We start from the raw sequence: 14,325 nt of genomic DNA, 5'->3' as shown, positions 1-14,325 counted from the left end.
ATATATCATGTCGACCAATCAGTGTTGATTGTGTTTCCCTTTGACGGTGCACAACAATAAAGATCAGTTACTGAAATCTTACCTTTGTCCACTCATTGGTAAGAGCTTCATAGCACTCAACATCGTTAAGGTACTGCTGCCCATCATATCCCCCTACAGCGTAGAGCTTGTCCCCCAACACGCACACGCCCACAGCGTCCCGGGGGGAGCTGATCGGGGCTATGATAGTCCACTGATCTGTTTTAGGGTCGTACCTGAAGTAAGAGTGAAACAGTGTTTCAGATAAAAGTAAATGCAGGTTATCAGAAATCTGATAGTGTTTATGCTATGAAAAAAAAACCCTGCAATTAATCAACCCATCACCTGTTTTTGGTTCACTTGCTGGATCAGACAAAGTTCAGCACTGAAGATGATTCTGATCTGGAGATTCTGTACTGGATCCAGAAAAACAGAAATGTTTTCATTTATCTGGTGTTCTTAGGAGTTTTTACTTAAGACACAGTTGGAGAAAAAATCACTGCCTTCTCCAGGTACCTGACAAAATCATCTGACTAACATTTGCAGCCAATCCAATGAGAGGTTGATCTGTACATACAATCAGCAGCAATGGCTCAAGAAGTATTGGCTACTGTGCGTGTGGCCTTATAGGTGATTGCAATTTAGATTGTGCAAGATCATCACGTTAAAATATGGAAAGCAAGGGAGACAACTCTTCTCACCTTTCAGCACAGTCAAATCTGCTACAAGTGGGGTTACTGGCTGGGGCATCATGACCACCAAGTGCGTATAAGAACCCATTACAGGTGGCTACCCCCACCCCACCACGCCGCTTTGACATGGGTGTACACAGAGTCCATTTGTTGGTGTGAGGGTCAAAACACTCGACTGAGCGTAGACAGGAACTGCCATCCCGGCCTCCAACAGCGTATAGCCTGCAATACAACAACAATATAGCCAGTTGAGAATAGAGTGGACTACCGTACATATTTCAGACATAAACAGAAAAAGACCGACTATAATTATGATCTCCTATCAAGCAAATTGAACTGTCAATCTGACAATGATTCTTTTATGACATTCTATACTATTACATACTGATCTACTCTACTTGACCTAAAATTTCGTCCAGGACTAAGGGACTTAGTTTGCCAGATTCTGAGAGTTTTTTCAGGCAAATTTTTCATAATTTGCATAATATCCATGTACCTGCCATGCATAATCCCAATAAAAATGTATGTAAATGTGAACAGAAATGCTGTAACAGGATTTCCTCATAAAGACACAACTCACTTTCCTCCCAAGACCGCCACACCCACAGTGCTCCTGGAGGTAGACATGGGGGCGACGTAGCTCCACTGGCGGGCCTGCGGGTCCCAGCGTTCTACAGTATTGAGGTAAGACCACCCATCGTGACCGCCCACAGCATACATTGGTCCCTCCAGCACCCCCACACCTGCAAGCATGCACAAAAGCACCATTTTCAATCTGACAATTTTTGTTTGGAAAAAAATGCAAAGAATGAGTATCTCAAAACCAGCTGACTGCACAAGACATCCACAAAGACAATTAATAAATAATTATCTGATAGAATTCTCTGATCTTACAATATGACCTTCCCTATAAATAACCGCTAGATGTCGCTCATATGGCCGTTTTTACATTCTTCTGTTCGATTTGAAGATCACTTATCTTATGTAAATGTTGTGTAAATTTTGGTGGTTTACCCAGGGCCCCGATGGTTCCTCCACTCACAAAACTGATCACCATTGCAAAGTGGAAAAATTCCTGAAAATTAAATAAAGAATCCTCCCTGGAATTGTCCAACATACCCAGTCCGTGCCTGTGTGTTGACATGGCGGGCATCAAATTCCAAGTTTTCTTCTTAGGGTCGTAACACTCGACAGTGTTGAGGGTCTTAAGGCCGTCCCGTCCTCCAACCACATATAGCTTTTCCTCCAGGACAGCCACCCCAAACTGGAGGCGACGCCCATTCATGTTGGCTACCTGGGTCCAGGTGTTGGTTCGCAGGTCATACTTCTCTATGCTGGTAGCTCCTGAAATAAGTGAACACAGTCCACATAAGAATCTGCCTACACTTTTACAATTCTGCAGTTCTACTGTACTTATACTTGTCTTCCTATACACACACAATACCTCGACTATATTAGGTACTTAATTTATTGATTGGTGTTTTACACCGTACTCAAGACTATTTCACATATACGACGACGGCCAGCATTATGGTGGGAGGAAACCGGGCAGAACCCGGGGAAAACCCACGAGCATCCACAGGTTGCTGTCAGACCTTCCCACTTAAGGCCGGAGAGGAAGCCAGCATGAACTGGACTTGAATTCACAGCGACAGCATTGGTGAGAGGCTTCTGGGTCATTATGCTGCGCTAGTGCGCTAACCAAATGAGCCCCGCACGCCCCTATTAAGTACTTAGTTGTACATTTAGCACCATATATACAGCAAGTGCCCTAATTCCTCAACCTTTTCACATATGGAAGGTTTTGGAAATAAAAACTATAATGCATGGGGTGGTTAATTTCAGAGCTTCAGAAAACGTATAAGTTCATAAGTATACCCAGCATAATGCACTCAAAATATGCTTGAATAAACACCTTGCAAAAGGGTTGAAAAATCACAGTAACCCAAACGATAAATGTGACAAATTCTTTGCTGTACACATCCGGATATCATCTCTTTGCTAAGCTAAGAGAACTTAGTTTCTCTGTCTAAGAGAGACAAATAAGAAACTTTCAATACAGGTACATTAGTTAAAGGCCATGTTTACTTAAACAGCGTGTGCTTTATTTACGCCCATTAGTCAAGATTGTTGATTTTGTTGAGTTCAGAAAGCAGTGGGCCAACTTTATAAAAAAGCTATTACCATCGACTCAAGTCTCAGTCAATATTGTGGCATGCAGACAAAACACCTTCACCTACATATACTATGTAGGTAAACCAGTGACAGGTGGTACCGCTTGCAAAACCTTAATCACATGGCTATTGCTGTGACAGGCAAACAAAGAACTTCATCACAAATGACTGTTATTAATCCATGTGTCTGGTAAGTCTGTGTCTGGTGGTATACTCTGAGGTGAACCTTGGTAATCAGTGAAGACACTGAAACTCAGTGTGCGACTACATGTACATAGAAGAGTTGCTAGGACACAGCAGATGATGACCGATGAAGGTAATCTATCAGAACTGTTGATCACACACCAGGCAGTACAGAGTTGGTATGGTTACGCACCTTTGGTACAGTCCATCCCACCCACAGCATACAACACTCCCACCGTAGACTTGCGGGGCTTGGTACGTGGACTCTGGAATGAGGAGCGTCGTTCAGGGAGCAGATGGTACTTTAGTGCCTCCATTATCAAAGACTGACATTCCTTGTCATCACGAAAAAGAGGATTGGTTTCAACATGGTCCGCAATAAACTGCAATGCGACGATTAAAATGTAATATTTGTAATATGTGTAAGTAAAATGTAATATTTGTAATATGTGTAAGTATATTAAATGTAATGGAATTATGACATCTTGTCATCACATACTAATGCATCGTAACTGCTAAGCCTGAATAATGATCACAACGGTTACACCAATTGATTTATTGGTGTTAGAATTTTTCACTTCAATGACAAAAGTCAGATTTACAACTGTAGAAGTTAGGAGAAAAGAAAAGAAAAGACATGAGAGGTAGTTTAATGTGTGCAAGGAGTTTGGGAAGGTGCTTCTTGCGGCCCTGAATATCGTGCTTGGCCCACATGACCAGTGCCTGGAATATTGTCTCCTCATTGGGCACATTGAGATCATCACAGGATAGCAGCTTGCCACTTCATCAGCTGATAAAATCAGAAACTCCTGGTTGTGCATCACCTCCACAAAGTTTTCCTGGAGAGTGACAGAAGGGAGATAATCTAAACTAAAATCTGGTTAGTCTGATAATTGAAATCAATAAAAGTTCACAGAGGCACTCTGCCTGCAAGGGCATATGTTATATGTTGGATTGTGCATCCAAAAAACTTTATCTTCTCTAAAACATTTAAAATAGGAAAAAGAGAACAGAAGAGTATTTAATGTCTCGTGGTTAACTACAGCACCATGTGAGAAAACTAAAAATCATTACTTTAATAACAGAAAAACATCAGGGCTATTAATAAGAAGTACTATGATAAGACTGGTATTTCATTTGAGCCAGACTTGACATTTAGTATACTTCAGATTACCTATATTAAGTATAGTCCCTGTGAGTACAATGTGGGCACCAGTACTTACAGTGACATAATTATTGGCGACTTTGAAGAGGTCTGTACAGCCCTGAGCATCTGCAAACTGACGAATCCCGATACAGTTGGAAGGGTGTAGTTGCTTCATGAGGAAAATACAGCAAGCCTCGACCACTTCGGAGAGCTGAAGTAAACAGGCAGTGGACAACAGACTCTCTACCGTCTCTTCTCTCAGGTCAATACGCCCTGCAACAATCAAATAAATATAAACATGAATTTTTCAACAGATATACAGAAAACTATCAGACAGCACTTGGTATACACATGATATCATGATTCGTATATATCCGAAACCAGTTGAAAATATAGATACTACAAAATCCTCCATACTGGCTTGCTGGCTGGCTCACTGCCTTCAAAATCTGGTTGGGCTCTTGTTTGTTCCCCTGGTGCATGTAAATAAGACTACCAACTATTTTAGGTCACATAAAAGAGTGAAGAGTGAGCTGTATTGTAGCCTGTGGCTAACCAAATACATCTACACCTTACACAACTATACAAATGCTGTAAACAGGTGAGCTGTATAACTATACATGCACAGAATCTGTTCAACAGCCAATGTCTGCATGACCTAGTGCAGGTACACCTAGACAATTACAGCAGGAAGTTCCGTCTAACACCACCATTTAAAGCCAGAGCAAACTTGTTAGTATATACGACCTGAAACTTCTGAAAAAAAGACATTTTCAGAGATAAATGGAAGGCCATCAAATATTACTTCTGGTGCTAAAAAAATACATTTTTCCAGTAAATGTATCATCCTACCTACCAAATCAGCCGAAAAACACCCTTTTTAAGATCAACAGAACACTCATCAGGTAAAATGTGTAACTTTGTATTCATTGAAATTTTAGGTCATTTACAGTAATTCTTTACACACCAGAGAAATGTACATTGAAAAAATGAATTCTTGACATGCACTTTTGACAGCGGTGACGGAGACTACTGTACTATGTCATCCAGTAATATGAGAACGTAGGCTGGGAAATGGTAGCTATGTTCTGTCCCAGATCTGAAGAGATTAGAATTCAGATGTCATCCACAGAGAATTATATTTGGACAGTTCTATTATTTGAGGCGGGAGGGCGATGGGGTGTGCCTAGATTTATACTTTTTGGGTATAGCACACATTCTAGCGCTGAAAACACTGTGGGGTTTGTATGACGGATACTGTGACTTACACCACTTTCTACATGGCATCCCCATACCTACTTTGTTCAGTTACGGAAAATGTGTCATTTTTTATCACAGTAAAAAACACTTATATTCCATGATCGGCATTAAGTTTACTGTGGTGAAAAGTGCAACAACACTTAAATAAATGTATATCAAGTCATACAACTATAAAATATGTTTTAAGTTTTTTCCATAGACCAAAAAGTTGAAATATCCAGCGTTACAAACCGGACGTGATCCTCAAAAAAAAAACCAGTATGGCAGACATCTGCCGTACTAAAATGATATGATTTAAAACTAAGAGACGAAACTCCCAAAATTGCAAATTCTAAAAAATGTCACTAATGGCATCTTCTACCACAACTGCAAATGCTGGCAGCATAGGAAGACTCCTAAACATGTGCTGATATAATACTGTCAACAGCAGAAGAAAATGTCACATGGGGCATCAATATATAAAAAGTAAAGTGAATAGATTTTTGTCATCATTGGCCAAGACAGGGCACTTTGCCATGTTGTATTTTATAAACCCTGTATGTCAATTTAGAAAAAATACAAGGATTCTCAGAGTGGTCGAAGCATTTTGATTGTACCATTTGGAAAGAGTCCTGAATAGGGTATGTGTAGGAATAGCCTGGATTGACTTCTTGAAAGTAAATATAGATTCCAAGTACTTGTAGCTCTGCATAAATGGCCTTTATGTTTTGGCTTTATACATGCAGGCCTACTTCATTTGCTTCCCTGTACAGATGTAACTGTAGATTAAAAATGGCAATACATGTACGTGGAAAACATTCTTTGTTAATATAAGAATTCGTCCACCAGAAGCAATTTCTCCATGTTCGTATCCAATTACAGAATGTAGAGTCACCTGCATATACATGTACAAAACATTCTTTTCTCGTATATATGTACAGATTAGTTTTCCACATACAGAACAATGCATTCATATGTGTAAAAGATATCTCCATTTAATGAAAATCCATCTATACACGAAGACAAATCCATTTCAAGAACAACTTATACATTTTGCAACAGAGAATTCATCCATACATGCACAAAATAAATTCTTTTAAATACTGATTCAGGTATACAGAAGACTGCATTAATGGATATAGAAAAAACTATTCAAACATGCAGAACAGATCCCTAATGTATACAAAATAATTCTAGAGATTCATCTACTTTACAATAGAATTGATATCTGTATATTCATCTACATTTACATAAGAGTGAGTGAGTGAGTGCTTGGGGCTTGAAGTCGTGCTTAACAATTTTTCAGTCATATGATGACGAAGGAATTCTTAAGGTGTGTGTAATGTACCGCCTTGTTGCAGGACGGATTACCTCTGCTCCTTTATCTGGTGCTGCTTCACTGAGACAACTTACCGAAGGCAAGTAAGCCGCCCCGCCTGAGCCATTATATATGGGTCAACCATTTCTTGCACTATCTCTTTCATGTGAACGCCAAGCGAGGCATTCCTCTCTTAAAGTCTTAGGCGTGACTCAACCCAGGATTGATCCTGGATCTACCGCTCCCCAAGCGGACGCTTTACCAACTGTGCTATCCGGGCAGGTCATTTTTCATCTATGAGCACAAAGGGATTTGTCTATGTATAGTAAAAGATTCGTCCATGTATACAAAAGAATTCATCCACACAAATGTATGCTAGAAAGACCACCCGTGTATATTGGTCATCCATTTATACAAAGTAATTCATCAATGTGCATCCATGGATTCATCCATGTATATATCAAGAGATTCAAAAATATGCATGATATACTAAAGAGATCAGCCATGTACATGCATAGAGAGATTCATACATGTAAAGAGAAGAATTCATCCATACACATGTACATGTATACCAAAGAGATTCAATTGTGCATCCAATGCATCCATCTGTATACAGAATAATTCATCCTCACACCATTATTGACAGTATCTGCTGTTGCCAGTAACACTGCTCCCGCCTAATACATGTACCAAGATCCCCCCTCCCCCCCCCCAAAAAAAAACACCCGCCCCCCTCCTCCCAGGAATCCAAAGCAGAGAGAATCTGTGTCAATGTTCAGGAAGACACAGTTTAGCCTTGGGTTGAAGCACTTCACCTCCCCGGAAATCCCCCGCATGTCTGCCCTCCTCCCCAAGCACTTAGGCAGTAGCAGCAGAGGATGAGATGTCTGACTAATACCTCCCCTACCCCCTCCAGCAACAACCGGGTAATCACAACACACTCGGAATGCATAATAAAACCCTGCCACAATAACATTGGCTTCTGGAATCAATAATTCTTTTATTTCTCCCACGAGCCCATTTTGGAAGGTGTGATACGATAGGACGCGCCGCATCAAGAGGCACTATCTTCTGCAATCTGCCATACGCTTTTGAAGAAAGGCCAGCAATTACGGCGTTATTAAGTTTTCATACAGAAGAAGTGATATGTAGTGGCCTGTACCAGAAACATGCCTCCCTGATCGACCTTAGCTCAAGTGTCCCTTCTGGTGGAGTAGGACTCCCCAGATAAAGATAAAGGTCAAGGGTCACACTGTTCACACCTTTACTTACACATCTATATGGTACAGTTTATAACCATTTGACCTACATGCACTACCATCTGAGAGTGAGGTTGTGAACTCTACTCAATGATGTTTGATATTGTTAACACTGAATAAAGTGTGTTATTCCTTTTGTTAATCTATATCCACTGTATCCACTTGCAACTGTCATTTTAAATTATGCATTTTGAAATCTCTAATCTCTAAATGTTCACACCAACTTCTTTCTTATTTATTTGATTGTTGTTTTACCCATACTCAAGAATATTTCATTAATACAACTGTTGCCAGTACAATGGTTGGAGGAAACCATGCAGAGCCTGGGGGAAACCAATGCACCGGCTGGTTACTGACAGACCTTCCCACATGCAGCTGGAGAGGAAGCCAGCATCAGCTGGACTTGAACTCATGGTGACGGCATTGGTGAGAGGGTTCTGGGTCATTGTGGCGTACTAACCACCTTGGCCACGAAGCACCCCCCCCCCTCCCCCCGGAGTCTTCCTCAGAGGTTGGCCACAACTTTCAGTCCCAACTGGAGCAACAATACAGCTTCCAATTTTCATAATTCTTATGTTTCTGGAGTTAAAAATCTGAATAAAAATGTAATAGCAAACTGCCACTGTGATCTTTGTCTTGAGCTGTTGTTGTTATATACTTCATATCCTTTTGGATGGAGAAAATGATCCCACCTTTCAAAGCAAGCCTACTGTTGTACCAAACAAACTACCATACCTTCAGTGTTATACATCAGTCTGGTGGCTGTCTGTTTGTCTGTCTGTTTGTCTGTCTATAAGTCAACTGCTTGGTCAGTCAGTAATATTTACCACATACTATGTATGTCAACATTGGCCAGTCGGTGAAATTTTGGACATTCAACATTTTTGACATTAATTTTTGGTCGTAAGCTTTATGTTTCTTTTCTGGTGTAGTCAATGAATGGATCAATTTCAGAGACTAAGACTCCTCCACTCCTACACGTACATAATCACTCAAACAAACTGCAAGAGTTACCAGGAGCCAATAAAAAGATGACAAATGACACCAAAAAAACCCTGTCATTTGATGTAAGATCTGGTTCACATCCATCCCTCACTCATCGAAACATTCCTCAATACCTCAGTCCTGCACACATGGAAGTAATACATACATACGCACCCGGATGGTCGAGGCCTCTACCACATATGTAATTACAAACAACGGAGATGAACTCATGTCAAAGAGAATCCATGTGGTAGATTACGCCCTTTGATCTTGTGCAATCTCCTGACTGATCCTCAGTATGGGTGGTCCAAACTGAATTATTCGCCTACCTTAGTTTGTTTGAAGTGTGCCGCAATTTGTTTGTAATTAAACCTTAATGTAAGATCAAAGAGAACTAGGGAAAGTAAATAAATGATATGCACACACAAGTAACCATTGATACCTCCTAACATAATGACATTCGTTTTATTTCCTAATGTAAGTCATTACTGTAACTTTGGAATATGTGTTTTATCTGTATCTTTAAATTGTTATTAACAATGATACCTTTTATTTTCAATTCTGACTGAAGTAATCTTCAATAAAGATTTCCCTTCAATTGACGTCCTGTTCACAGCTAGAAATTAATACACAGCTTTGTTTGAGAAAAAAAATATGCATTCTGGCATAAATACATGTATCATTTCAGAGGCAAAGCAAATCAAACCAAGATTTATTTAGTTAGATATTTTAATTCATTTGTGTTTTACACCGTGCACAACAACATTTCACTTTTACAACGGCGGCCAGCATTATGGTGGGAGGAAAATCAGGCAGAGCCAGATGGGCGGGGTGGGGGAGGGGGGGGGGCGTGGGGGGATGGGTAGGGGGAGGACCCACAACCATCCGCAGATTGCTAGCAGACGTTCCCACGTAAACTGTGATTAGAAGAGCCGGTATAAAATAAATGTCTACAGATTATTATCTATACATTTTATTCTTTTTATTAAGAATGGCACATGTATAAACAAAAGTCTTATGAAGGATTACATGACTACGAGTGATGTTTAACCACTCAAATTCATTTATGTAATTACTCATTTACTTGATTAATGTTTTACGATGAATATTTCAATTATATATTATGGCGACCAACATTATGGTTGGAGGAAACTGGGCAGAGCAAATATATGTAATGATCACAAGTGATAATCTGTAATCAAGTTTGTAAACACAAAGTATGAATTTACTCTACTTGTACAATATACCCCCAGTGTCCAAATTAAATATTCCAAACAATCAGCCCAATCTGAAATAAGTGTTCACCATGCTGAGGAGTGAGGTGAGGTAGGGGAGGTTATCGGACAGATGGAAGGACAGTGTGATCTAAAAGGTCAGATCTGGCTAACTCTGTGTCAGTGGCAATGTACCACATCATCAATCTCATCATACAGCTACTGTCACCACCTTACACCCTGAACACAAGGGAGAAATTGGCTTGTCAAACACTGACATCTTCACTGTGCCTACTTGGGTGGCTCTCTTTTGAAGGCTCACTTTGAACAAGACAAATCTGTTTGCTTATGACAGCTCAGTTACCAAAGCCTGTCTTTGGGCACAAGGGTTTAACTGTATTGTCATGCCTACATAATGATGTAACACAGCCTCCAAATCTTTCTAGAGGGCCTCCAAGGAAGTTTTGGTGGGAGAGAATAGAGGGTTTAAGCATCCACCTCACAGCCTAACTTCAACACATCTTATTTCAAAGTAATAGTGCACATCTATCACCTATGAAAGGCGGTGTCAGTTACCACACCTGTGTATAAAAGGTCATATCAATTATCTTACATGAGCCCACCTGAACAGGTGCAAACTCTTTGATCTCTTCATGCATGTGACAGTAAGAGAAGTGAGTATAACAAATCTGACAGCTCGCACGTTTTCCACCTCGCAATACTGTTGACAAATGTCATATATATTTCAATCTAGTTGTATAATAGTAGTGTAAAAAAAAACGGGTTTATATTTATATATACAGTGTAGCTAGAAAATATAAACACAGCCTCTGGCATAATACCCCAATCATTCATGTATTAACATGACACATGCACCTGCAAGTGTTATCAAAATGAACAGCAATTTCGTACTGCACACTGTCTTGCTCAAATTACCACAATTACAAAAAACAATGTATTACTGACAAAAGTTTAACAAACATGTTCAACGAATGTAATAGTGAACAACACCCATACAGAAACAGCTGAATGTCACCGAGGCCCTACGAACAATGTGCTGGAGAATCCCTAAAGGCTCTGTCCAACATCACGATTGAAACTAAAACAGTTCAATCACACATGCCTTAATCACTGAGGCACGTCCTGTTATTATAAAGAGATTCGCCAAGTTTGACCAGCTCTGTGTAGCAGCGAAACAGTTTCCTTTGCACTAACAATAAAGCCCTACCCATGCACACCCACTTGGTAAGACAAAATCTGACCAATTCTGGATATTAGTGTGTCTGTTTGAATCACGATCTTTACAACATGACTATGTATAGCGGTGACGTAGGCTGGCTTTGATTCCTCAAGAAAACAACAAAAATAAACACACTAACTCACAGTAGATACTTCATTAGATTTCACCCAAGAAAACCCAACAAAAAAACACGACTTATCAAGGTTAGACCTTATGTGGGTTTTCAGCAGCGATCTGGGTGTTGACTATCATGATCAACAGATACACATGAATACACCTGCCTATACAGCTGACTAACTTGTCAAAACAGACCAAAGGGTTGTGTATTCTCAGACTACATGTACATGTTAACCTGTAAGTGCAACACCAAGCAAACTCACCATACTGTATTTGTCCTAAAAGTTCACTCCCAAAATCCCATTCATAAAGGCAAATAAAAGTCACAAAATATTCCCTTTGGTCCTTAAACTCACATTTTTCCAGCAGGACATTATACTATCTTCCAAACAAACCTCAAAACACTAATATAAGATGTACAGGACTCTTGAGTATCCAGTAAAATGAGTGAATTTCACATCAAATTCAACATTTTTGAAGGCAAATAAAAGGTCATAAAATATTAATTTTGGTTCTTAAAGTCACATTTCTCTAGTAGGTCATTACATGGCCTTCCACACGATCCTCAAATCACCATTTTAACACCAATAGAACTCTCAGTATTCAGCAAAATGGGTGACTTTTTGGTGCAATACTGAAATTGAATCTGTAGTAGCTGTCAATGGCATGCTGGGCAGAGCTGTAGACATGTCACCCCTGCCCAGCAATCTACCTATCTCCTGTCACTTAATGCCAAGCACTTCAGGAGATTCAGGCTCCCATCCGAGATAAACTTGTGTTGTATTGCTGACACCTGACTTCTCTTACACACCACTTGGAGTGTAAACAATGTCGGAGAGCAGAAGAAAATGTGTGTGTGTTTTCTTACACCTCAAGAAAATAGAAGACACATGTGAGGGATCTGTCCAGGGTTTAACAACACTGTACAATTTTTACTTATATGTATGCTTACATAAGAAAGTTGATATTACAAGTATTGTAAGATATATAAACATCATATGAAAACTGTGTGTATGTATGTATGTATGTATGTATGTATGTATGTATGTACATGCATGTATATATGTATGTATGTATGTATGTATATGTATGTATGTATGTATGTATGTATGTATGTATGTACATATATGTACGTATGTACATGTATGTATGTATGTACATGTATGTATATATGTATGTATGTACATATATGTACGTATGTACATGTATGTATGTATGTATGTATGTATGTACATGCATGTATGCTTGGGATTTTATGTTGTACTTAACAATCTTTTCGTCATACGACAACGAGGAGTCTTTAGGTGTTTATACATAAATTGTGTCTTCTTGTGGCATGATGAGTCCATGTTGCCAAAGTGCTGTCGCCACTGAAGTATCATACTGAAGACACCTCACATGACACCCCACCTAGTCAAATTATACTGACACCAGGCCAACCAGTCCTGTTCCCTTGCTGAGTGCTCTATAGTATGACCTGACCTGGGTTTGATGCCGGGTCTCTGAAGGCAGATGCTCTAACCATTAGGCAACCAAAGAGGTCTAAAATTATTTGTATACTGTCACCTAGTTTGGTATGTAAGAATGCTCTTTCAGCATGTAGAGGCCTTAAAATGATACTTTTGATGCCCACACCTGATTCTTTCTGATAAGAAACTACTAATAACTTTTTAAAAAAAACCCTTTAAAGTGGCATTATAAGGTGGATTAATCAATCTGGATTAAACAAAATGCGTCACTTGAAAAATGCTTAACTTTAGCTATTTATTTATTTATTTAATTAGTGTTTTACGCCGTACTCAAGAATATTTCACTTATACGACGGCGGCCAGCATTATGGTCGGCGGAAACCGGGCAGAGCCCGGGGGAAACCCGCGATCATCCACAGGTTGCTGCCACACCTTCTCACTTACGGCCGGAGAGGCTTAACTTTAGGAGAAGTACAACTGACTGTACTCAACTGACTGTACAGATTGGTGACCAGAGTTCATGTTGAACAAGGATTGATAATACGAACCATTCACAGAAAGTTATTTACACTGGTATATGAACACTGAGTTTAGATGGACAAAGTTAGTTTCCAGATTCATCCACAATGACAAGTCTAGGATTTGTGTGATTTGAACTCCTGACCCATCATGCAATAATGCTAGTCTTTAACACTGCATGTTTTATCCAATCTTCCATATGGATGTTCAGGTGACCTAAAACACCCACAAAACACATCAGCCTCCACCTCTGTGACAGCTTTAATTAAGCAACTGCGACCCTGTTTAAGAAGCCTGATCTGTAAGGAGTTCCCTATGGACAGACATCACATGGCCAGAGCCGATGGAATTACACTGTCTATCGTGCACGCTTTACTGGCACCAATTGCTGTTGCAGGGAATAATAGTGTAGCAGAGGAACATGTCCCAACTGGCAGGCCAATAAAAGACTGGGCCAAAATCTGGTGGCCGCAACGGCCGATTTAAGCTTCATCACCTCTCCACAGAGAGAACTGTATTGATAAGTGAATCAAAGATGGAGTTCAATGAAATTAGCCAAGTTTGTGTGGTCAAAGGTGTCGGTCCAGGGGGAATATGTAGCTTTTACATGTGTATGCAAACCTCTTTTAACTGAAATGCAACAAGTAAAAATTGACAATTAAATCTTTATTCTATATGGTCAAAGTACAGAGTATATATATTCCACATGTATACATGTACATATATATATATACAGACAACTGGAGAATTCA

At 39.7% G+C, this 14,325-nt stretch overlaps 1 protein-coding gene across 1 annotated transcript in view; it reads right to left on the bottom strand.

Moving 5' to 3' along the window:
* The window catches only part of LOC135474015 (kelch-like protein 5), a 66,510-nt gene that overhangs the window by 2,676 nt on the left and 49,509 nt on the right, over positions 1 to 14,325 (bottom strand). The window contains 8 exon segments of the mRNA XM_064753996.1: positions 83 to 254; positions 720 to 932; positions 1,291 to 1,453; positions 1,830 to 2,054; positions 3,261 to 3,458; positions 3,703 to 3,846; positions 3,849 to 3,906; positions 4,291 to 4,487. Of these exon segments, the coding sequence (XP_064610066.1) occupies positions 83 to 254; positions 720 to 932; positions 1,291 to 1,453; positions 1,830 to 2,054; positions 3,261 to 3,458; positions 3,703 to 3,846; positions 3,849 to 3,906; positions 4,291 to 4,487 (1,370 nt within the window).

This window comes from Liolophura sinensis, chromosome 8 (genome assembly GCF_032854445.1).
Source record: "Liolophura sinensis isolate JHLJ2023 chromosome 8, CUHK_Ljap_v2, whole genome shotgun sequence".
Lineage (NCBI taxonomy): Eukaryota > Metazoa > Mollusca > Polyplacophora > Chitonida > Chitonidae > Liolophura > Liolophura sinensis.
Note: the sequence above shows the minus strand (reverse complement) of the source record. Positions and strands in the feature narration are given on the sequence as shown.